This window comes from Ranitomeya variabilis, chromosome 8 (assembly GCF_051348905.1).
Source record: "Ranitomeya variabilis isolate aRanVar5 chromosome 8, aRanVar5.hap1, whole genome shotgun sequence".
NCBI classification, from domain to species: Eukaryota; Metazoa; Chordata; class Amphibia; order Anura; family Dendrobatidae; genus Ranitomeya; species Ranitomeya variabilis.
The window spans coordinates 168855820-168880847 of record NC_135239.1 but is presented as its reverse complement, the minus strand read 5'-3'; the positions used below and the strand labels follow the sequence as shown (position 1 = coordinate 168880847).

Here is a 25028-nt window from a genome sequence, read left to right as displayed (position 1 = left end):
GGTGTCGTAGCTGCGATTGGTTTCAATTATTTTTTCAATAAAACATTTTGGACTTTATCGGACGTCCCTGGAAGCTGGATTTATACTTCCATTGGCTAAGGCATGGTTCGACCCATAGCGATTTAATGTGTAAGGCAAACCTAAGGAGACTAACTGGCTTAAAGGAATTTAAAAAAAAAAAAAATGCTTCTTATTAGAGAGTTAAAGGAGGCTTTCGACTAAGGAACTTTTTTTGTTTTTCCTTAAAAGCATTTAGTTTGGACAAAAATTTGTGCCATTGAATTGCCTTAATTTTGCATGGTTTGCCTTCTATAATCTGTGTTGCATTTTCTGCAGAATGAGTAAACTGAGAATCCACAAGTGAGCTTGCTCTGAGAATCTTAAAGGCAAAATGGAGAATTATGACAATACCAAGTTGAATGTGCAGATAAACAGACTCTGTAAATAGCCAATTGGTGAAACATTTTGTGCAAAAATAAGATTAACACCAAAACACATACATATACACTGTGTGCAGAATTATTAGGCAAGCTGTATTTTAGAGGATTATTTTTATTATTGATCAACAACTATGTTCGCAATAAACCTAAAAGACTCATAAATATGCTTAAAGCTTAATATTTTTGGAAGTTGGAGTGTTTTTTTTTTTAGATTTAGCTATCTTAGGAGGATATCTGTTTGTGCAGGTAACTATTACTGTGCAGAATTATTAGGCAACTTAATAAAAAACAAATATATTCCCATCTCACTTGCTTATTTTCACCAGGTAAACCAATATAACTGCACAAAATTTAGAAATAAACATTTCTGACATGCAAAAACAAAACCCCCCAAAATTAGTGACTAATATAGCCACCTTTCTTTATGATGACACTCAGCAGCCTCCATCCATAGATTCTGTCAGTTGCTTGATCTGTTTACGACCAACATTGCGTGCAGCAGCCACCACAGCCTCCCAGACACTGTTCCGAGAGGTGGACTGTTTTCCCTCCCTGTAGATCTCACATTTTATGAGGGACCACAGGTTCTCTATGGGGTTCAGATCAGGTGAACAAGGGGGCCATGTCATTATTTTTTCTTCTTTGAGACCTTTACTGGCCAGCCACGCTGTGGAGTAGTTGGAGGCATGTGATGGAGCATTGTCCTGCATGAAAATCATGTTTTTCTTGAACGATACCGACTTCTTCCTGTACCACTGCTTGAAGAAGTTGTCTTCCAGAAACTGGCAGTAGGTCTGGGAGTTGAGCTTCACTCCATCCTCAACCCGAAAAGGTCCCACAAGTTCATCTTTGATGATACCAGCCCATACCAGTACCCCACCTCCACCTTGCTGGCGTCTGAGTGGAGTTCTCTGCCCTTTACTGATCCAGCCTCTGGCCCATCCATCTGGCCCATCAAGAGTCACTCTCATTTCATCAGTCCATAAAACCTTTGAAAAGTCAGTCTTAAGATAAAACATCAAGACTGGGCCAAGAAATACCTTATGTTTCTTACTCAAAGGTGGTCGTTTTTCAGCCTTCCTTACCTTGGCCATGTCCCTGAGTATTGCACACCTTGTGCTTTTTGTTACTCCAGTAACGTTGCCGCTCTGAAATATGGCAAAACTGGTGGCAAATGTCATCTTGGCAGCTTCACACTTGATTTTCCTCAATTCATGGACAGTTATTTTGTGCCTTTTTTGCCCAATACGCTTCTTGCGACCCTGTTGGCTATTTGCCATGAAAAGCTTGATTGTTCGGTGATCACGCTTCAAAAGTTTGGCAATTTCAAGACTGCTGCATCCCTCTGCAAGACATCTCACAATTTAGGACTTTTCAGAGCCCGTCAAATCTCTCTTCTGACCCATTTTGCCAGAGGAAAGGAGGTTGCCTAATAATTAAGCACACCTGATATAGGGGTTTGATGTCATTAGACAGCACCCCTCCTCATTACAGAGATGCTCATCACCTGATTTACTTAATTGGTAGTTGGCTCTCAAGCCTGAACAGCTTGGAGTAGGACAACATGTATAAAAAGTATCAAGTGATCAAAATACAACTTGCCTAATAATTCTGCACGCAGTGTATAATAGTTTTTTATGTATAGATGAAAGCAAGAGGCGTAATAATACATATATCTGCACAAAAAAAAAATATTTATCTATCCGCATAAATGTCCCCAAAAGAGGACAGGCTCTTTAACCCTTTAATGACCGCCAATACGTTTGTTTTTTTTACTGACCCGAGATATCAGAGAATAGCCTCCCCATACAGGAGACAATCCAGCAGCTGCCGGATGTACACTATAGCTGACAACTTGTTGCATGTGCCATGATCAGTGTTGGCACTGTCCATATCTGTTTAACCCATTAGATTCTGCTGTCACTAGTTACATCATCATATACAGTGGGTACGGAAAGTATTCAGACCCCTTGAAAATTTTCACTCTGATTCATTGCGGCAATTTGTTAAATTCAAAAAAAGTTCTTTTTTTCTCATTAATGTACACTCTGCACCCCATCTTGACTTAAAAAAACAGAAATGTAGTAACCTCTGAGCAGATTCTCAGGGACAGATTCTTGGGTAGGGAGCTGTATTTTGATTACAATCAGCTCATTAATTTCTTCTTGCTCTGTTAGCACACACACACAGTGCTCACTACTGAACACTGAAGGGCATGCAATGAAAGATTACGTCCTGACACCAGTGCCAGAGTCAGGATGCACTTTGTGGTACGGCCCCCGAAGGATGGGATAAATATCCAAATGGCCCTTGCCAGAAAAATAATTCTCCACCCCTGCGTTAGAGGAAGGGTGTTCACTCTTTTACCCCTGATACAATTCTGTACATTAGAATACAAATAAAGAAATTAATGATTGAACCTCTAGACCATTGCCTTCATTCAGCAGTGTTTGATCCCTCCCAATCATTGCTATTTTTTTAAAATTTTTTTAGAATGATCTATTCCTGCAATGCCGTTGGTTTTCTGGGGGCTAACAATGGCTTCCCACGTCTGCACAACTATAGCAGTGTGTGACATGGGAGGTCAGCAAATTTGGTTAAAATTATAAAAAAATAAATAATAGTAAGTTGTTACAAGCAGCATCTTTAAACGGTCCAAAATATGTAAGGAGTTAAAGACTATGAAGAAGAGCATTACAGATCAATAAATTAACCTCTTCCCAACCTCCGTCATACTATTACTGCGGAGGTCGGGTCCCCAGCTTTGATGTGGGCTCCGGCGCTGAGCCCACCTCAAAGCCGAGACATGTCAGCTGTTTTGAACATGCTGACAGCGGCATTTAACCGGCGCTTCCGGACATCGGGCTGGAAATGATCGCATCGCCGATCCCTGTCACATGATCGGGTCAGCGATGCGTCTGCACAGTAACCATAGAGGTCCTTGAGACCTCTATGGTTGCTGATGCCGGATTGCTATGAGCGCCACCCTGTGGTCGGTGCTCAGATCAATGCAGAAATTCAGCTACATAGGGGTGATCTGATGATCGCTGCTATGTAGCAGAGCCGATCAGGCTATGCCAGCTTCTAGCCTCCCATGGAGGCTATTGAAGCGTGGCAAAAAGTAAAATAAAAAAAGTTTAAAAAAAATATAAAAAAAAAAATAAAATATATATATATATATATATATATATATATATATATATATATATATATATATATATATATGTTTAAATCACCCCCCTTTCGTCCCATTCAAAATAAAAAAAATCAAACCTACACATATTTGGTATCGCCGCGTTCAGAATCGCCCGATCTATTAATAAAAAAAAAAAGCATTAACCTGATCGATAAACAGCGTAGCAAGAAAAAAAATTCAAAACGACAGAATTACATTTTTTTGGTCGCCGCGACATTGCATTAAAATGTAATAACGGGCGATCAAATGAACGTATCTGCACAAAAGTAGTGTCATTAAAAACGTCAGCTCGGCATGAAAAAAATAAACCCTCACTTGACACCAGATCACAAAAAATGGAGACGCTATGGGTATTGGAAAAATGCGCAATTTGTTTTAGCAAAGTTAGGAATTTTTTTTTTTACCACTTAGATAAAAAGTAACCTAGACATGTTTGGTGTCTATAAACTCGTAATGACCTGGAGAATAATAATGGCAGGTCAGTTTTAGCATTTAGTGAACCTAGCAAAAAAGCCAAACAAAAAACAAGTGTTGGATTGCACTTTTTTTTTGCAATTTCACCGCACTTGGAATATTATTCCCATTTTCTAGTACTAAATGCTAAAACCAATGAGGTCGTTCAAAAGTGCAACTTGTGCTGCAAAAAACAAGCCCTCACATGGCCATATTGACGGAAAAAATAAAAAAGTTATGGCTCTGGGAAGAAGGGGAGTGAAAAACGAGAACGCAAAAACGGAAAAGGGCAAGGTCGTGAAGGGGTTAATAAGCAAACAGTGGGGGGAAAAATGAAATTCCTTTTAGAGAATGTAATTATGGATTGTAATAAATATAAAATCTGGACAGTGGTGGACGGTGGAGCTGGAATCATCGTATTGGGGAGAAGATGAGCAATCATTACAATGAGTGGACGCTACATGACAGGAAAGGACCATTAGACATTTACCAGATGAAATCCTGGAGTCCTGTGCCCCCCATCCTCTGCCAGACCGAGGGGCTGTGCTGTTCCAGGGGGAGTTGGTGGCTTTGGGGTTGTTGGTGAGCCCTGGAGGGGGGCGAGGCAGCCCAGGGCTATTCCTGGACATCTGATTCTTCCACATCTTGTTCGAATGATGTGAGGGGTTGTGTCCAATGGGGTCTGGTGACCAGGTGGATTTATAGTCTCCAAACTTTGCTGAGAGTGCTTAAAAAAAATTGAAAAATAATATGAGACATATTTCGTAAAACATCCTATTCCACATGAAGGCGGATACAAACCGTGTCGGATTACATAGCTCTATGGAGGGCAATACCTGAAGTGCTGTGGATATTCTCTGAGGCACTGTAGGGCCAGGCACCAGGTGAAGGCAGCGAGGTGTTGAGGGAAGAAGTGGACCCTAAAATGTGAAATACCAGGACACACTGGTTGTATTAGCACAGACTGGTTATTTATACAGCAAAGTGGTAAAATACAAGACCAGCAAGGTTACACTGCCCTCCTGTGGTGAAGCCGAGAATACACTGCGGTCATGTAAATACCAAGTGCAGTTACTGGAACCACATATTAGTTGCGACTGTCAGTTTGTGGCCGTACTCGACCACAATGTGCGACCCTTCCCTAGCCTAAATGTCTCCACAAAATTGCCAATAATTACTTCATTAAAATGAGGACACTATGTATTTGCTGGAGATCCTGAACAAGAGTAACTTTATATAATCCTCATTTATAATTTAGGCTCTGTTTGCATCACACTTCTGCGCTGTAACGTGTACACTGGGAAGGTTCCCCACAATCTGTTACATAGAAATCATTAGTCAATGGCTGAGCTTCCACTTACAATATACCACCATACAAAGTAAATGGAAGCCAAAAAAGCATTGCAAACCCAGCTTTACCTGTTGGGGCGTCCTGCAGTAGCTGGTGGTCAGTATCTACGATGGGAGATGGGGCTGGACCCCCTAGCACACTGCCAGGGGTAACATAAGGGTCGGATTCTGGGTCAATATTCTGAATTCCTTTCCATGGCACGCCTGGTTGAAACTCTGCAAAATAAAATGATAAACATCATGTGGACAAAGATCTCCATTATAAGTGGGGTGGATGCAGCATATTTTACAGTCTACATTTGAGACAAATGAAATCACTAACCTTCCTCGTGCACAGAACTAAAAACAAAGCGTCCTGCCAACTACATGAATTCATTTTTCCCCATCTATGGTGATTTGCTTACACTTTGTGATTTTGTCCTGACTTATTTACTGTGGGGGTCTGACTACTAGACCTGGACTGATCGCCGGCAAGGGGCACTTTTCTTTCCATTAGAATGGACTGGCAGTGCCCATGCTCGACCGACACTTCAATCATTCCTGATGAGGCTGCCAAGCGCTGCACTCGCCTTTTTCTGCAGTCCCATAGAGAATAAATGGAGTGATGTCATGCAGATCCCAGCGATCAGTAAGTCATCACCTATCCTAGAGATGGGAGAAAAGTGGGCCATCCTGATAGATAGTAATAGTAATCTTGCAACTCCATGCAAACTTTGCACAAGTGCAGATTTCCAAGATATACAGAACCCGTGCAAGTGCAGCTACACGTTTGTCTTGCTTGTCTCAGTAGAAGGCTTTGCCCATCATGGAGGCATGGCTTTCTACGGTAAGACGACAGCACAGAACATATAAGGCTACGTTCAGCAAGCACCAGTCTCTTCCCTTAGACAGAAGAGACAGCACTAGTACAAATGGACAATTCCTGTGCCCTTCTCCTACGTGCAGAAGCTCGCAGAGCTACACACAGTCGTGGCTGGTCTGAGAACGCTGATGTTCATGCAAACCGAGCCCAAGAATGATAGTATGCTGACTATAAATGGCTATTGTGCCATCTGGAAAAACTACAGCATACAGCGCAAAATCTATATCAACTGGTAGGTGTCAATTTCTGTCAAACCTATCCATAGAGCAGCAGTTGTCTTTACCTGCCTGTCTAGATTCTGAGGATTGAGAACCAATATATACAATGATTCCCGGCACCCACCTGGAGGCCAGCTGGTATTAATGGACTTGCTTCCCATTTTGCTTGAAGGAGGTGATTTGGCAGGTAACCAGCTGTCACCCGTTGGCCCTCCATGCAGTCCCACAGAATCTCCAGACATCATGTCAAACTGGTTGTAGGGAGAACCCCCACGATTCTTCCCAGGAGGTGCAATGGAGCCTGAAGGTAAAAGTAAAAGCAATTAGAAAAATATTTGTAACTCTCTATTCTTTAAAAGGAGTTTTCCTGGGTGGATATTCTTATTGGCTATGGGCTTACTATAGGTTAAACTATAGGTTAAAATCACAAACTCAGCTGGTCATGAGAAAACCAGGTTTGATAAAAGGCGTCACTAATTCTGAGCCTCCAAATTAAGGTTTTCTTTTTTTAAAATATTTTTCTTGAAAATGTCTACACTCTTTTTTCTATCTTGCACAATATTGTAACGCAAGACAAAGGCTTACCATTTTTAGGTAGACTAACATCTTGAGACACTGATGAAGGCAACCCATCCATCATGGATGTCCACTGCTTAAATCGGGATTCCACCCCAGCCTCCTTTCCATAATCAACTCCACTTGAGCTGTAGCCTAGAAATGACCAAAATTATTATTTTTTTTTTATATAACGTAAGAAATAAATCAGTTGCTACTTTCCAAATCAATTTTCACCAAGACAATCATTTATTTTTTAAATGGCGCCATCATTAAAAAGCAGAATCTTTAGGGTCGGCCTAGAAAACCGTTCTACTACTCGTGCAAGCTAAAGAGGGACTGAGGAACCATCTAGAGGTCACTACACCCAAATATATTCTGCAGTATGAGCTTAACACTGCTCCAATGACAGCTTTAGTTCCTTACACCCCCCTACCCCACGTTCCTAAGCGTAAAGCACTAACCTGATCCATATCCAGGCATGTGTCCTTTGGACTGCATGTCTGAGAGCCCTACAGGATCCAGATGAGACTTGGGACCAGCCGGATGAGAGGGAGAGTGCTTCATACCCGGCTGCCTCTGTTGTTGTTGCTGCTGCTGCTGGAGGGCACTTACCATTCGAGCCAATTGCTGAAAAAAAAGCATGAACAAGCGAATCAATGATGTACAATAATGCTGCAGAAATAAAACTGATCTGCCAGGCTACAGAAGACAACCAAAAAGGAGCAAATAAATAACAGCTGACTAGCTGGTTAAACCCTTACATGTCCCAACCAGTGGCCACTAAGTGGTTAGCCTGATGGAGGGAGCCGACGGTGATGGCTTGCAATGGCAGATAAGAGCCTGCAGAAGAGCCCCAAGATCTGTCCCGTCTGTGAACCTAAAAGGTGGCCATACACTAAATATCTTTAATTCACCTGCAAATGATGGGGCTTTGTGCGCCATAATGCACCCTCATTTTGCAGGCCTTCCCTGCTTTTGATTTACAGGGTTCACTTCCCGGAGTGAGCAACGTCTGAATCTTGCCCGCATGCACACAGACACCGCTTGAACCCAGCTACAGATTCAGACAGTGCCAGTGCGCACACACGTGGGCTAAGTTCAGACAGGCTTCGCTCTTGGAAGCAAACATTGTCAATCAGAAGCAGTAAAAGGCTCTCATCATGCAAAATGAAAGGGCGGTAGAGGGCACCGAACCTTTGGCCGCCACGCCAATGGTGCAACGAAACCCCTCAGTGTCAAGCACATTAAATGTATTTTTCTCAGGGACTGTACCGCTAATAGATACAGGGCCAGTGTTATTTTTATAGGGGAAAATAACTGATTGCTTAATTGATTTTGGAGGTGGCTTAAAGTAAATGATGCTTAAACTGACAAGCACATGTCATACACTGAATAATACTAGGGTATCTGGCTTCTGAAACAAGAAATGGTTTTCACTGATACCTTCCCCACAACCAAGTTGCTTTACATGGCATGATATTGCCCTCCAAGAATAATTGACACCAAGCACAAAAAACAGACTTATCTTCCCACTGCAACATGCAAGCAGCCATGACACTGACTACAGGCTGCGCAGAATAAGGATTCAGCTCTAATCGAGGCCTATGTATAACATACTGTCTTCATACAATGGGATGAAGATATACTGGGATATACTCGTTGAAACAGCAGCGGGGAATCGGTAAGGTGAGTATTTATTTTCTTCATTATTTTATCCCATTCTGAGTCAATAATCTTTGGTCTGGCCCCTTTAGTGGATTGGGGGAAGTTTTCAGCCACCAGTTTAATAGTTACCTGCTGTTCTTGCTGCTGCCTGACGGCCTGCGAGATCTTCCTCTGATTCTGTAGTAGCTGCTGCTGCTGTTGTTGTTGCTGTAAAAGGAGCTGACAGGCCTGTACAGAGACATGCAAACAACTAGTAATGCAAATATACCAAAGCACAATTTTGCTTGTAGCAAATTACAGACGTAAAGCTGAACCTTCCCTCTGGATAAGAAAAAATAATGATGCATAATAAAAGGCTGGATGTGGTGCACAGAGCTTGGCCAGCTGCATGGGGTAAAAAGTTAACCATGAACTTTGCAGAAAATTTTTTACCAATCTGTCCTTCACTCTGGATTGCTGGAGGACTGTGCCAAATATTGGTTGTATTGCATTCATCTACTCACCAGCTGAAACTGCTGGATTTGAGGGAGCTGGCTCAGCATGGCAATCTGCTGAGGAGAGAGCTGGGGCCCCATGTTGAACAGTCCTGGGTTCATGTTGCTGTTAGGGAACTGTTTCAGCATAGAGGCCGAGACCTGGGAAAATAAAAGGGGAAAAAAAAAAAAAAGTTAAACCAAATATAAAAGTATTGTAAAAATGCTGCCACCTAAAAGAAAACAAAAACCAAACTTTACCTGGGGAGAAAGGAACTGGGGAGGCACTTGTGCCCGGAGGTTGGGAGATGAGTTGAGCGATGGCACAGGGTTGTGCATGCCTCGCGATTGTGCACCGCTGTTCCCGAACAGACCGTGATTGCCACCCTACATAAGAAAAGGGCAAGAATTATTGAGCTTTAGATTTGGCGAGTGTGCTTTAATATAAATTGCTGTGCATTAAAGGATAATCAGAAATGGGTACGATGGCAAGGTGCAATTTTCAGCTAATTAAAAATTCTTTCCATTCTCAAGAGTGGAGGGATTATTTGTCTTATTGCTACTCATTGTGTAGGACACCGGCCACCTCTGCAGCTTATCAGAGGTGGCTGATTTCCTAATTAAGCAGCGTGCGCTAGCAAGATCTTTTTCTATAGAGTTTGCAAGTGAAGGCCTGAAGCTTCCCGGATGGCTGGATTCGGCCAGTATCAGTGCCCCAGCGCTGCTCCGATGCTGCAGAGGTAGAACAGCCTCCGACTGCAGCCTGGGAAAGCAAACAATCTGGACCAGTGGCTCAGCCATCGTACCGGCCCAAGACTGTCAATCTTCAGGAGTGCACTACCCACCAGCGAGCAAGAAGCCATAAGGCAGAGGAGTGGTTTTGGTGCACTCCTAAAGTGAATGAATGAAAAGAACTCTAATTTTCTGCTCAGGCGTACCTATTACACCACCATATTACAGGAGAGAGAAATGCATAGGGGGAAAAAAAAACAACAACAAAATGAGAATTTGAAGCAATCATTAAGCAAATCCACGAATAACCTTCAACTTTGGAAACAAACCCAAGGTAGGGTGATGAGATGTTGCAGCTTTGCTGTGTTTTTCGTGACGCAATATTGGAAAATTACGGTAAAATCAGCATTCTGCGAATACAGCCTGAGGCATTCAACAACTAGATTGGGACATTATCAGGTCAGCGAAGTGAGCCTCTGCTAGCATGAAGCTCGCAGTACCATTTTTATCAATGGATCCATCAGCTTTTAGCAGAATTTTTGTTTGTTTGTTTTTTTTTAATACAGATCCTATTGACTTTTAGTGGGACCACCAGACTTTATTATTATTTTTTTTTTGAAGGCTGAAGTTAATCCTAGCTGACAAATGGTATCAGGGAAAAACAGCGGCAAAATTTGCTCTGGTGTGCATCAGACAGGGAAATTAGGTTTTGACCCCTGCTGGGGATATGTACTAATGAGAGTCACTGAGGAATATGATGGCACTATATAGAACAATGAAAAAGAAAAAAAAAGTATCATCTATGCAAACAAAATGATTGGCACCGAGTGGTCCCCAAGACACATAAAATGGGCCCAAACTAAAAGGATTTTTTATTATACCACTGCAAAGATGGGCTGCTTTAACAAGTGATCCAAAGCACACAACTCTTACTTGTCTAGCAGCGAAGGTTTGGGGGTTGAGGCCCGAACCAATAGCCCCCAGGCCCACGGATGGGAGCGAGGAGCCGGAGGGAGATAGCTTGTAGCTGGGGGAGGGAGAAAAGGGAGAGCACGGAGCCTCGTCCCCAAGGCACCCGTCTTGATTGGAGAAAGGCAAAGTCAGCTAAAGCCAGTCAGGGGGTGTTGGTTAGTGATGCAGCAGAAGGCGAGAGGGGAAAAGGAGAGACAGACACAGAAATTCTATTGAGTGCAAATGAAAGACGCGTCAGTCTTCTGCCAATCACATTCATTTAGTGGAGAAAATCGTTCTTACGCAGACAGCGTGCAAATCAGTTAGGAAAACGCCACTCAGAAATAGCCTCACTAAATAAAGTGGTTGTCCAATATAGGAAAAAAATGACAAGGCATGGATGAGCTTTAAAAAGTCACCTAATGCTGGAGATCTGTGCCTGCTCCGGAAGCAATGCCTGTCTCCATTCGGAAATAGGGCCGCTGCAGCAGTCATGTGACAAGAGTGTCAAACTATTCTAGTCACTTGACCGCTACAGACAATCACAGGCTGCAGTGGTTATGTGACTTCAGGCATCACTTTCGGAGAGGACTCAGAGCTCCAGAACAGAGTACATTAGATCTGCTGGAAGGCGAGGATACCACTATTCTTTTTTGTTTTAAACCCATCCAAGAATTATTATTATTTTTTTTTTTTTATCATGTATCGGACAACCCCTTCAAGTTCATGAAATATGCCTCACTGCATATAATAATCAAATAATCAATCTAAATGCATTATCAGACATGCAATTTATACATTTCAGAGAACTGTGAATTCCTGTGTTTGTCTACCCCTTGCCAAGTACAGACGATGCCAAAATATGACCGACTGCGGCAAGGAGACAGAACCACACCAGAACTAGTACCAAGAAAACAAAACAGACCTGCATAATACATTTCCAATGGATATCATTGTGTAAATAATTATTTCATTATTGATCATGGTAGAGAAAGATTTATTTCGAGACATTCTTAAGGTTGGGCTGCAAAGATAAATCCTCACCTTCTCAAAATAAGGCCCGCTGTCTGCGGCTCCCATCTCTTTGGAATTGGGCAGACGGAAGCCTGAGCGGTCCTTCCGCATCATATCATTGTAATCCCCGAGATTCACACCCCTCTTGTCAGCCTCAAACTTCTTTTCTGGAAGAACACCTGGGGGGGGGGGTAAGGGGGAAAAATGTTAACTTTGCAATTCAGTATCTGGAAGTTGCATGTGAAAGAGTGATGTTATCTCATACAGAAGAGGATCGTATGTAAACGTAAAACTCCTCACCAACAGGGTGGTCCATCTTACTAGCAGGCGAGTCATCCACTTGGCTCTACACAACACAGAAAGAAATTCAGAACAGATCAATTACCATCGTACACGGAGAGAGAGACAGGAGACTGGTTTTGGGCACTTTATACCTGGACATTCACTTGTGTAAAATTACACATACAATATATACAAAAAATTGAGTTAAAAAAAAAAAAAAAAAGACGACCTACAAAGGCACTAATTCATCAGTTTGTAATTGCCAGACCGGATAAATTGGAACCAGGGTTTCTAAAATATACCCACTGGCCTAATCACATCAAAATGGGAGAAGAGGTCCAAGGAAATTATATTATTAGGACCCGTCCTCATCAGCAAATTCTACAGGCCGCGGAGGTGACGGCTGTGGAGAGGGTCAGCAAATTTGCATGAGTAAAGCCTAAGTATAACATATAAACCGCGGAAGAGAAGGTAGAGGACATGTATGCATCCAGATGTGGCTTACCAGTAATCCGATGTTTGAGAACTGCTTGGACAATGGGTTTATCCAGGAATCATTGTTTCCCCCTTTTAGGGAACCCTGAAAACAATAAGATATTGCAGTTTTCAGTGAATGGGTTGGTTCTCAGCACCAGTATTGATTTACATAGAAATTTACAGGCGCCTACTTACTGAGCGGGACTTAAACAAAAAGTGCCTAAGCACTAGCAGGTAGGTAGTTGCTACCTACCTGCCTGTTGTGTCGACGCCGTTCTCTGCCGCCTCGGAGCGGTCACAGACTTCCGCTGACGTCATGTCAACAGAACAGCAATTTATTTTCCTCTTGACAGGGTGGGATTACTGGTGTCATGCTGATCGACAGCCTAATTGGGGGAAGCCGTCTGTCAATCAGTATGACGTCAGCAGTCCAGCTCTGCCAACAGGAAGAGAAAGCATTGCTCTGTTGACAGGGAACAGCTGAATCTTGGGCAGGAGTGGTCAATGACTGATGCAGGGCACAACAGGAAGGTAGGAAACACATCCCAGTTGCACATTACGTATGGAGCACAACAGGAAGGTAGTTGCCTCTGTTAGCAACTATATGCTTTGGCACATTAAGTCCCGGATATCCCATTTAACATCTGTTCAAGAGTGGACGGCTTCTGCTTGCTTAACAGTTTGTAGCACCTAGCGAATGAAGGCTCCTTGGTGCACCCTTGGCATTGCCAATAGCTCAGTGCACCTCCCCTTTAGCTTGATTGCCAGAGCTCAATAGCCCAGAGTGTTGCTTGAATCGATTCCGCGGCTCTGCATGCTTGCACAGACACTGCCGGAGCCGAATAGGTGGCCGCACACAGTGTCAGTACGGGTGCCTTGTCATCCCTCTCTTGAATATGCAGCATCTGCGAGTTGCACGCAGAATTACACAATAGCAAGCTGCACAGACAGGAGAGATGAGAGCACACCCGTACTGACGCCGTGCGGACAACTGCTCGGCTCCTGTAGAGTCAGTGTGGGCATTCAGAGCCAGGAATTTGATTCAGGCAACACTCCCTCTGGTAATCAACCTAGGGGTGGTGAAGGCAAACGGAGCAGAACGGTGCACAGCGCCCTTGGCCATGCCAAGGGTGCACAACGGAGCCCTCATTTGCTAACTCCATTTGAGAGGATTAAATCTCCCCATAACCATTAGACTAATATCGGCCAAACTCGCCTGTATCAAGGAGTTTGGCCGACCATCTAATATGTATGGGGGCATTAAGAATCTGGCCTGCCCAACTTTGCACTGCCGATCTTTTGTTCTTCTGGAGATGAGCAACAACATGTCTGTTGGTGGCTTTGTTGTAGAGAACAAAGGAGCAGTCGGCCAAACGGTTACGCCTGTGTATGGGAGAGTCGACTGCCAGCCGAACGAGAGTCTGGACCATCATTCTGCTGACAGCCATTTAATGTGTATGGCCGGCTTTAACCTGGCCATAGCCAACAGCCAGCTGCCGAATACATCTCTCCCCTGGCCAAAAGGTGGTTTCAATGCCACACACTATAGTAAGGGAACAGGGGCTCACCTTGATCTGTGGTTTCTTTCCTTGGCCCCACCCTGCCGAGTTGTGGGAGGAGCCGCTTCCCTGAGATCCTGCGCTATTCCAGACGCCACCCTCCTCCTCCTCATCCCAGCTGCTGTGACGCGTCCCTGCCCCCGGCCCTTCAGTCTCTCCCCAGCCATCTTGCATAGTTTTTGTACCTGCAAAGAAGAGAAAATGTTTTTGCCTGTGATCACGGTACATTTATCCTTGAACCACTGTGCCGCATGTGCAGAAATAGTACGCGGAAATCCAAATCTCCAGAATATCACCCCAAACATTAGAAGCCACCATTAGTCGTTGCTATGGGACTCACCAGTTTTCATGGCACTGGGAGCTACAGGGGCTGCATTACCCCACCCTGGGGCAGGAGGTCCTGTCTCCTCTCCTTCACCCCATCCGGAGGCAGGCTCAGACGGATCACCCCAGGCCGATGTCCCATTATCAGCTGGAGGACCCTTATTCTTGTTCCAAACTGTGGACGCAAATAAAAATAGAAATCTGGTAGAAAATACAAGTGTACGCATCTGATGGTGCAGCCAAACTGCTTTTAAGGAGGGGAGGGTTTGAAGAAAACGGTCTCAATATCCACATATTAACGGCACTATGCAAGCATTATCGTGGCTGGCCTCTAGAGGGCACTCCAACTGACTGATGTCACACTGGGGGTCTGATCATGGCTGTAAATGCTCACATACACCAAAGGAAAAGAAGTGCAATAACATTGGTAAAGATGATCTGTATAGGAACATGCATTTATTACACAGGACAGAAGCGAACAGTGCAAAAGCACAACATTACCTGCCTACAAGGGATGACAAGTGTTACCGAGACTATTCTGGCCATCTGACAATATCTGCACTTACAATACAGTAACTTAGGCTGGTCTTTTATCTACATTTTTGTGTTAAAGGTTTCAGTAAAAATTGGTTTTTATTGAAATCCCTGGTGTCCGGTCCTATCAGTGATTGACAGTCTCCTCTGTATCACTGTGCAATGCAGTGACAGCTGTCAGTCACTGAGTAGCTCCACCCACTGGACTCTTCTACATATAGAAGTTCCAGTGAATAAAATCCAAATTCTACTGAATCTTCTCTAACAATCCTATATATCATTCTGTGCAGCTTCTTCTCAGTACCGTGCTACCAATTTTCAAAAATAAAACTTCCAACAAATTCTAACAGGCATGCTGGAATATATAGGTTGCAGGACACTGGATAATTTTTGTACACCGTCTTAGGCCACGTTCACATGTTCAGCATTTGATCAGTATTTTAGATGAGTATTTGAATTTCTATTATACTTCTTCTTGGATTGTCCCACTCCTGGTTGTAGCTTATAAATACTGAACGTGTGAACGTGGCCTTAGTGTGCCATCCCAGAGTAGTCCGAATCTGACCAAGATCACAGAGTTCAGTTACATGCATATTCAACCCCCAATTCTGCAAAATAATATAAATCCCACTGAGTGTGAGCCTATTTTTAATGCTTCAATATTTTAACAGATTTTTAATGGTCAAAAAGGTGACCAACGACACTTTTTATATGGGGGATGAGAAAAAAAAAATTGGGCCATGCTGACCAATACATACAGCCATTTGACCAGCTCAGTGCAGCGTGCCGACAAGCCCCAATGGTTATATGTTGGAGGTAGAGCATTCAGATTATAGATGCACACAATTGCTTTTTAATGTAAGGACTTATAAAATAATGATGACCCTTGGACACAGGTTGGGAGCTGGCTATTTTGGCCAAAACATAAAAGGCTGTCTCATGTACGGTTCATCTTCACAGGATGCAGCCATTCCCGCTAAGGTTGGTGGGAAAATATTGTGCCCGTCCTTGTGGGGTGCACATATAGCGCTGGTATGCCCACCTAATATAATACGGATGTGACCAACAGGCTGCCAGCCAATATGGCACAGTCAATGGTCCAAAAGGGGGCGTCCTCCAGCACCAAGGGAAAGTAGCTAAAACTTAAGCTTTAGTCATATAGGATAAAAAAATTGGCAAAATGGAAACAAAAATAATCCATAATGCTTACATGTTTTGGGTAGATAAACATGGCACACTGCATGTATCTATGTGACAGTAGCCCTATGCAAGCCTTTGTGTACATATAATACCAAGCATCTGCCCTCTTCCATGGATGATGGGGGTGTGAGTGATGGCTCGTCAGTATACTTCTGCTGTGCTACCTCCATCATACTGTATATCATCACCGGACTGTCTGCATCCTGCACGGAGCTGATGGCCTTTTTATCAGCGATATGTTATGGATTCGGTGCCCTTTTCAGTTAATTCTTGTGACATGGGAAAGGGTTAAACGCCTGATCACTAGAAGGGGCCGTGATCCCCCAACCTCCTCACTGTGCTTGTAATTGAATGGAGCAGCCTGGTCAAGCATTACCACTGCAGTTAGACTCAGTGTCTATAGGGCCAGAGAAGGTAGCAGAGTCCAGCGTTCTGCTGTCCGTCAGTCCCATGGACACCGAAAGAGCAGCCATGACCATGCTCGACAAGGTCACTTCATTCAATTTCGACCAAAGTAAGGGGAAATGGGGGATCAAGAGCTGTGAATAAGGGATGTGTTTTCTGGTCAAACCCCTTCAAACATTGCATGTACAAGTCATCCTACAAAAGGAGCAGAACTGTGCACTGGGCCTTACGAGTCACCCATGGTCTAGAGCAGGGGTGTCAAACTGCATTCCTCCAGGGCCTCAAACCATGCCTGTTTTCAAGATTTCCTTAGCATTCCAAAAGGTGCTGGAATCATTCTGTGCAGGTGATTAAATTATCACCTGTGCAATACAAGGAAATCCTGAAAACATGACCTGTTTGCGGCCCTCGAGGAATGCAGTTTGACACCTCTGGTCTAGAGTGCTGGGATCAACAAAGGTTACACATAGAAATTACATTACAGTGTAAAAACAAACAAAAAGACCCCAGTGTCATTTCACTTGCACATTTACCAGACTTTTCCCCACTTGTTTACATGGAGAGCCAGACACTTCACCCTCCATATCACATCAATCTATTGCGTTAAAGAGGCTGTCCACCCAAGTACATTTTCACCAAGTGATAAAGATGTAATGTACACACTTTTAGGATAGGCAGCAGATTGCCAGTCCCAGTAGTCATTATAGAAACTTACGAGTGCGATTTGCAGACTTAGAATTAGAGTCTCAGCTCAAAGTCCTATTATATGAAGTATCAGTACCTTGGGTCAGCATGTGACCACAAGTCTGCAAATTCCATACTTGTGGTCTCGGGACGACTTTTGGAGCCGACAATTTGAGGCAAATCATAAAGGTGTGCATATTACACACTGTTAGGGTTTGAAAAGCTACATAGCTAGCCAAAATGTACTCAGGGGGCGAAATAACCCTTTTAGTCAAAAGTAATGGACAGACCAATGGTGCCAAACAAGGAGTGGGTTTGTGGAATAACCAGGTGTCGCACCAATCCACAGTGCTCTGAGCCTCGGTCTGCCATGTGTCAGTGCCGTTTATTGGATTATAATCACACGCACTTGGAAAGGCTTTAAAAGAAAAAATCCATGGCTTCAAAACAACTCAATTACTAATGGGCAAAATCATAAAATCAAGTGCTCAACGTAATGTTTTCAAAACTTTTCTTAGATAAAAAGTAAAATACACAGATGGAATGGTTACAACATTTTACACCAATGTATTTACCCATACCTGATGGCGCCGCCTTGTTGGCAACTGACCCTGGCATGCCCTGCTCCCGTGGCATCTGACCAGGGTTTCCTTGCGCATTCTTGTCCCACAAGCTAACATTCTTGTAATTGTAATTGGTAGGATCCCCCCAGGCCGCTGTACCATCATCAATGTCCATTTTACGTCCAATGGATTGAGCTGTTGGCTCCTCCCAGCCACTTGGCTCCTCATCCTTCGACACTGTAGGTGTAGGGCCAGCTTTCCATCCTGGGTTCGGTGGTTGCCGCCCATTTCCAGGTGTTGGAGCCTGAGGGCCCCAAGAGCCAGAAGACTGCGCAGCCGGTGTAGCTTCCTGCTGCTTGTTCCAGGGTATGGGAGGCCGAGGGGCTTCTCCCCAATTACCTCCTCCAGGAGGCCTTTTACTCTCCTCCCAACCACTTCGAGAAGCTGGGTTAGCATTCGGCCCATTACCCCAAGATCCAACATCATTTTGCCCTACTTCTCCCCAGCCAGAGGAAGCTTTGTTTCCTGAACCATCCCAGCCAACAGGGCCTTTGGGTGGCTCCATGTCCTCACTGTTGCTTCCTCCCCATCCATTCTTTCCGGCAGACCATCCACTTCCAGAATTAAGTTGTCGATTGCCCCAACCTTGCTCAGTACTTGAACCATTATCATTGTTCCATCCAGGACCTGCCTTTTCTTCTTGTCGTCCACCAACCCCACCCCCATTTCCCCCACCACCACCTCCTCCTCCACCACCGCCCCAACCAGATGGGCTATTTTTATAGTCATTCCAGCTAGTTGCTTTGGTGTCCTTCCATTCCTGACCAGATGAAACCGGTGCATGGGATTCTCCCCAACCAGACTTATTTTGATTGCTTTGGCTGGGGGCATCCCCCCAACCCCCTGAGCTCTTTGCTTGTGATGTATTTTCCCATCCTTCAGTGCCACGGTCTGCTTTACCGTCAGGTCGAGCTTTAATTTCCTCTGTGTCCCACGCTGCATCTTGCTTTATCTGGGTTTGGCCCCAGCCAGAGTTGGAAAGTACTCTGGGATCTAAGTCTGTTCGATTCAGCAGGGTCTTCAAAGCATCCTGACTATCTGGGAGAGTAGGTCTCTGTGACCGCCGATTACAGGAGTTCAAGCTGTCTCCACTACCCCCAGCCTTGGGGTTACTTCCAGTGCTTTGCCCACCAGCCTCACTTCCTGCAGAGCTGGGAGATCGGCCCCAGCAGGCCGATGATGACGAGTTGCCCTGGTTCTCGGATAGTGAGTGGCCCTTCTGATTGTCCCATGCTCCAGTGCTAGAATTTCCTTGGCTTGAACCCCCCCAATCACCAACTTTTAAATCCTCTTGTCCAGACGGCTGCTTCCATTCTCCCTGAGACACCCCACCTGCCACCATTTTGTTCCCTTCACCCCACTTCACTTCACTGGGATCTGCCTGTGGGCCATATCCCCAAGAACCATTTCCACCACTTTTGTTGTTGTCCCAAGAATCTCCCCTGGACCCATTGGGCCTATGAGATGAAGATACTTTCCTTGCATCATCCCTCTCTCGTCCATTATTTCCAGAATTGCCATGTCCACTATTGGCATCTCCTGTGACAGACTGACCCCTTGCTGTCCCCCAAGTGCCCACCCCTCCATTCTTTCTTTCTCCAGTGCTTTGAGCAGAGAGGTCAGAACCTCGGCAGGCATCTCCTGCCCCAAAGGCAGTTCCCTTGTTGTCAAGGGGATTCGAAGAAATTGAGTTCGTAGAGTTAGTGTTTCCATTTTTTGGTCCGTCAGTGTGATGGGTTGTTGCCGGCTCTCTGCCTGAGGCTCCAAAACCGGCACCCGCATTTTCCATCTTTGACTGCTGCTCCCGAGAGGATGGACCCGTGGGGCCAAGCTGTGCGCTGGAGAAGCTGCCATCTGGCTCTGGGTTCCCTTTCCTGCTACTTTCCTGAACCAGGGCCGGCCAGGCCGCCGGGTTGGTATTTGGGTTAAAATTGCTGAAACTAGAGGCAGGTCCCGTTCTTTCAGACCCACCCATATTCCTCCAGTTTCCTAGTCTATTAACGCCCTCTGTAGCAGGGTTGGAAGACGGGACGGGCTTAGCCTTGGGGTCAGCTTTCCATACCCCCTGAATACATTCACTGCCAGGCTGCTGCTGTTGTTGGCCTTGGCCCCCCCTTCCTTTGTGATTAGTGGCGCTTCCTTGTGGGGGACCCTTCTCCGAGGCTGGGTTCGAGGCACTGTTGTTGTCTGTGGCGTTATCGGAAGGGGGCTCTGCGTCCACGCCGGCTATGCAAGGCCACTCTTCCATATCCGACCCGTCTACAATCACTTTGTCCCAGGCGTGGGGAGGGTTTGCGTTGGGGCCGCTGCTGGATGGGGCTCCCGAGCCCCAAGTGGAATTTGCATAATTTGAAGTAGCAGCTGCCCCTGACGAATCTGGGGAAAAAAAATAAGTAAAATTAGATTCAAAACTAAATAAAGCATTAACTATATAATAAATATATATTTATATCATCATGCATAGGTCAAAAATGGTTGCAGTTGCAATGTGTGGCAAAATTATTTTGTAAAATTGAGGCACATGCCGTTCCCTATGTTTATTAAAGGGACTGTTTGGGATTTTACATTAATAGTCTTTCCTTGGGATAGGTCATAAATATCTGATTGGTGGGGGCGTTACACTCAGCACCCCCCACAAATGAGTTACGGAGCTTAACAGCACAGCTACGTCAATGGTACAGTGGCTGCGGCAAAGTACTGTACATCTGCCCCCTACTGACTTGAACAGGAGGTGAATAGGCAGCTCCGCAACTGAGCAGATTCGACCGCCGCCGTCCCCTGCATTAGCTGAGCGGCGTGGGTGCTGGGTGTCACACCCCCACTAATCAGATATTGGTGAGCTATCCAAAGGCCACGCTCACATGTTCAGTATTCGGTCAGTATTTTACCTCAGTATTTGTAAGCCCAAAAAAGGAGTGAAAAATCAGAGGAAAAGTATAATAGAAACACGTCACCACTTCTGCATTTATCACCCACTGCTGGTTTTGGCTTACAAATACTGAGGTAAAAACTGACCAAATACTGAACGTGTGAACATGGCCAAAGGATAGGCAATGTAAAAGTCAAGGACATCCCCTTTAGAGTTTTAGGCATTATTAGCACCTCACTAAGCCCAAGTTTACAATGGTGAGAAAATAGGCAGGATTTTTTAAATTAAAAAAAAAAAAGAAGTTCCCTATGAAATTCATGAAAAAAAATAAAATCATTAAATAAATATATATATTTTTTTTTAAATCCTTTTATAACATTGTTTAGGAAAAATATATTTAAAAAAGCTTTTTTGGAAAGAAAGAAATTGCAGGAATCGAGTAAAAATAATATTTTTTGCCAATTTTCCCACTTGCATAAATGGCCATATGGGCACCTAAAGTTGCCCAACTGTATAGGATTTGGGCAGCACATAAAGGATGTGTGTACGATGCCATACTGCAGTTCAGGAGAAACCCACATTACAACCATATACATCCTATACATGATCCCGTAAGGAAAGTATACAGCCGCAGATGAAGGATCCTACCCTCGGACATGCAATCTCCCACCTAATGGAGAGGATAAAAGAAGCATTGGAGCATCTGAAATGGCCTAGGATCGCACCAAGCACAGCCAGAATATTGTTAATCATAAGCCCTTGTATTTTTGCATAGAAGTTCTCAGCCATACACAAGAAAAAAAACATTGTAATTGTTTCCCTGCCAGTACAAAACACAGATTTAAACCATTGTGAAGAAAACAAGGAAATGTTAATTTTCTAAAAAAAAACCAAACTGTTCTCACATATAGTAAAAGTGTGCGTGTAGAGGTCTCCCCGGGTACACACACACCATTGGAGAGCCGTTTCTGTTTCCACTCCGGAGGATAGAAGCCAAGCTTTTGGACCTACATAAGAGTCTACAGATGTCTGGACAGAAGTCTTGGCCACCACAAGAGTTGCCCCTCAAGAGGCCTCAATACGTGAAAGAGATTCTTACAGCCTGAAAAGCTATTCCAGAACACCATGTACACTGCTAGTTTTCCACAGAAAGGGGCCTTTGTGTTCCTGCAGAGACCCTGCCACATACAGAGTACGCTCCTATTCCTAGTCCATCCTACATCACACCCCTGCTGCAAAGACCGGGCCTGACAATTCGCAAACTTACAGCTTTTATCTCCAATTTGTCAAAACATTTACGGTTCCACACAACAAACGGCCATTATGTCTTACCCACACCCAGTCATAAAGATATGCATTACAAAAAAACAACAACAAAAAAATCACCACCACAAAAACAAACACGAAAAGCTCCGATTGAGTTAGCAGAGGATACACTAGTGTTTCCCGGCATGTGCCTCCCATACGCATGCAAAAACACATCCCTGATAGTTCCCACAAGAGCAAAGGCCAGGAGATCTAATCTGAGTGTTTCCCCTCCCCTCTGTCTCAAAGTCAGCTATCTTACTGTGGCTTGCAAAAGTATTCACCCCCTTGGCTTTTTACCCATCTTGTTACACTACAACCTGTGTATAAATATTTTTGTACTCCGATTTGTGTGATGCATCTGCACTAAATAGAAAAACATAGGCATAAATAAATTTATGGGATCGATTAACTAAAAATTGGCATGTGCATATGTATTCACCCTTTTGGCTATGAAGAATGAAAAATTTATGGTGCAAGCAATTGACATGCTTAGTGACAGGACGTCCCCCTGTGCACACTCTAAGTGTCACGTGGTCTGTCAGTATACACACACATATACACACATCTTGGGGTTTGGAAAGACCCCAGAGCCTAAAAAGGAACATTGAAGTTGCAACAAAAAAAAAAAAAATTGCTGCAAATTGACTTTCCTGAGAAATCCACACTAGTGGGCGAATGTGATCAGATCTGTAGGGAGGCTAAAGTTGGAGATTAATGAAACTAAAGGCCATAGAGTTTGGCTTACCTGTAGCGGGTCCGCTCTCCCCCGGCAGCAGTGCTCCTGTCCCTGGCTGTGCGTTGCCTGGGCTAGTCCCTGGTGCAGAGGAGGAGGGGGGAGTCCCTGCTCCTCCCCCCAGCAGCATACAGGACGCCGGAGGGGGCTGCCCACGTTTCAGTAACACTTTGTGGTCCTGCTGGCAGCGGAATCGCGGTGGCACCTCCCGAGGCATGTAGCGGGCGGTGCTGGGCGGTTGTCCGTTCGGCACTGCCACCCTTTTGGCATTGTTGCCACCATTTACTGGTGGCGAGGGGGAACTGCCAGGTAGGCTGGCGGCCGTCGCTTGGCTTGAACTTGGTTTCGTCACTTCGGGCACTTTGGTTTTTTGTTCTGTGACCTAAGGAAAAAAAAAAAAGTAAATAAATGAATAAACTAAAACCCTCATCGCGGTTTCATTAACGCACTGTCTTTTTTTACAGCAAAAATATAGTTCTGCTCTCATGGATTCATTACCAGATTGGTATCAGTGGCAACTTCAAATGGTCAGAGGTGACAATGAGGAAAGAAGACACTGACTATTACAGGCGAGGCACGAAGGAACGCAATTACTAACAGGACAAACAGCAGAGAAAGAATGGTCAACACAAGTTTTGTTTTTTTAACTCTGAAGGAAAGCAGTGAATAGACAACGTGCTACTAAAAATGGTTGTGATTAGTGATGAGCGAGCGTGCTTGGATAAGGCGTTATCTGTTCATGCTCCTGCTTTAAGAGAGTATCTTCAGCATGCTCTAATACTATGTTCTAGTCCGCGTGGCTGCATGTCTCGTGGCTGCTCAACAGCAGCAACACATGCATGGATTGGCTAAGAAAACAGGAAATCCCTGCATGTGATGCTGCTGTCAAACAGCCACGAGAAATGCAGCCGCGAGGAACATAATATACGAGCAAGTCGAAGATACTCTAACGCAAGAGCATGCTCAGATAACACTGTATCCGAGCACGCTCGCTCATCAATGGTTATGATCGATTCACCTGTGAACCAGGCAACCATCTCATCAGGGCAGAGGGGTCACACTTTATTCCTCGGCACAATTATTTTTAGCTTGATGAAGAGTTTCATGTTTATTTGCAATTAGCAAAAACTCTCGTCTTTTTATATCTGAGAATCTGATGAACGAGAAACAATATACGAGACCAGAGATATTAACGTAATCTCGCCAAGAAAAGACGCGTCCTGTCAGTCACTACATTAACTTCTATATAAAAGGACTTCAACATTATATTTTTTTCATTATTTCTTAAACAGACTTCCAAGTAAAAAGCAGCAATTCTGGTATTGTTTTTTATTATTTTCCTTTTACAGCATTCACTATATATCTAATGATATACGGTAGCTTTTCAGTTCAGTATGATCACGGAGATAATAAACTTCTAGAGCTCTGTTTTTTTTTTTGTTTTTTTTTACATTTTACTAATTTTCACATTTAGAAATTATAATATATATATATAGTTATATAGTTATATTTTGGAAGCCAAAACTTTCTCACAGGCTTTATTTTTGGAGTCATTTGACTTGTTGATAATTTACTTTTTTTGCTGGAAGGGATGAACAAATAACTGCAATTCTGACAATTTTTTTTTTTTTTTACAACAATCACTCTGTTGTAAGTAATATCTTTTTATAGTAAGGATTGTTACAGACATTACAATAATATATGGCTTTTTTTGAGGTTTAGTTATTTCCCCTGATTAAACCTTTTATTAATTGGGTAACTTAGATTTTTTTTTTATTCTTTTTACTTTTCTAGTGAAACCTAAATATAGAAAATACAGTGCAATACTTAAGTAGTGCAGTGCATTATTATCTCAGCCAGTCAGTGTTCCACTGGCTGGCAGCTCATTACATGTTGATCTGTGGCAGACCAGAGTAAGGACTCCTTACATGTGGCAATACTTATTGACCAGGTAAAGTGATGCACAGGACATGTAGAGCCACCTTTCATCACTAGGGCAAAGGTTCGCTTTAAAGAGGTTGTTTGAGCAATTAGCAGGAGAGACGTAATGGGCAACCATTCAAGTGAATAGGCAATCAAGTAATATACAAGCCTCACAACAGCAGGAGCCGCAGTTAC

At 44.0% G+C, this 25028-nt stretch overlaps 1 protein-coding gene across 4 annotated transcripts in view; it reads right to left on the bottom strand.

Annotated features, from left to right (window-relative positions):
• TNRC6B (trinucleotide repeat containing adaptor 6B) overlaps positions 1 to 25028 on the bottom strand; it is a 106279-nt gene that overhangs the window by 4436 nt on the left and 76815 nt on the right. For 3 of the 4 annotated variants that reach the window (XM_077277371.1, XM_077277372.1, XM_077277369.1), the window contains 17 exons: positions 22923 to 23292; positions 17959 to 20376; positions 14571 to 14729; positions 14240 to 14415; positions 12700 to 12774; positions 12213 to 12258; positions 11943 to 12091; positions 10881 to 11051; positions 9477 to 9602; positions 9246 to 9377; positions 8872 to 8970; positions 7539 to 7704; positions 7105 to 7230; positions 6644 to 6820; positions 5509 to 5655; positions 4926 to 5009; positions 4580 to 4816 (listed from right to left, as the gene is read on the bottom strand). In XM_077277371.1, coding sequence (XP_077133486.1) covers positions 4580 to 4816; positions 4926 to 5009; positions 5509 to 5655; positions 6644 to 6820; positions 7105 to 7230; positions 7539 to 7704; positions 8872 to 8970; positions 9246 to 9377; positions 9477 to 9602; positions 10881 to 11051; positions 11943 to 12091; positions 12213 to 12258; positions 12700 to 12774; positions 14240 to 14415; positions 14571 to 14729; positions 17959 to 20376; positions 22923 to 23292 — 4858 coding nt within the window. The remainder of the gene's footprint in view (positions 1 to 4579; positions 4817 to 4925; positions 5010 to 5508; positions 5656 to 6643; positions 6821 to 7104; positions 7231 to 7538; positions 7705 to 8871; positions 8971 to 9245; positions 9378 to 9476; positions 9603 to 10880; positions 11052 to 11942; positions 12092 to 12212; positions 12259 to 12699; positions 12775 to 14239; positions 14416 to 14570; positions 14730 to 17958; positions 20377 to 22922; positions 23293 to 25028) is intronic. The other variant, XM_077277370.1, reaches the window with a different exon arrangement.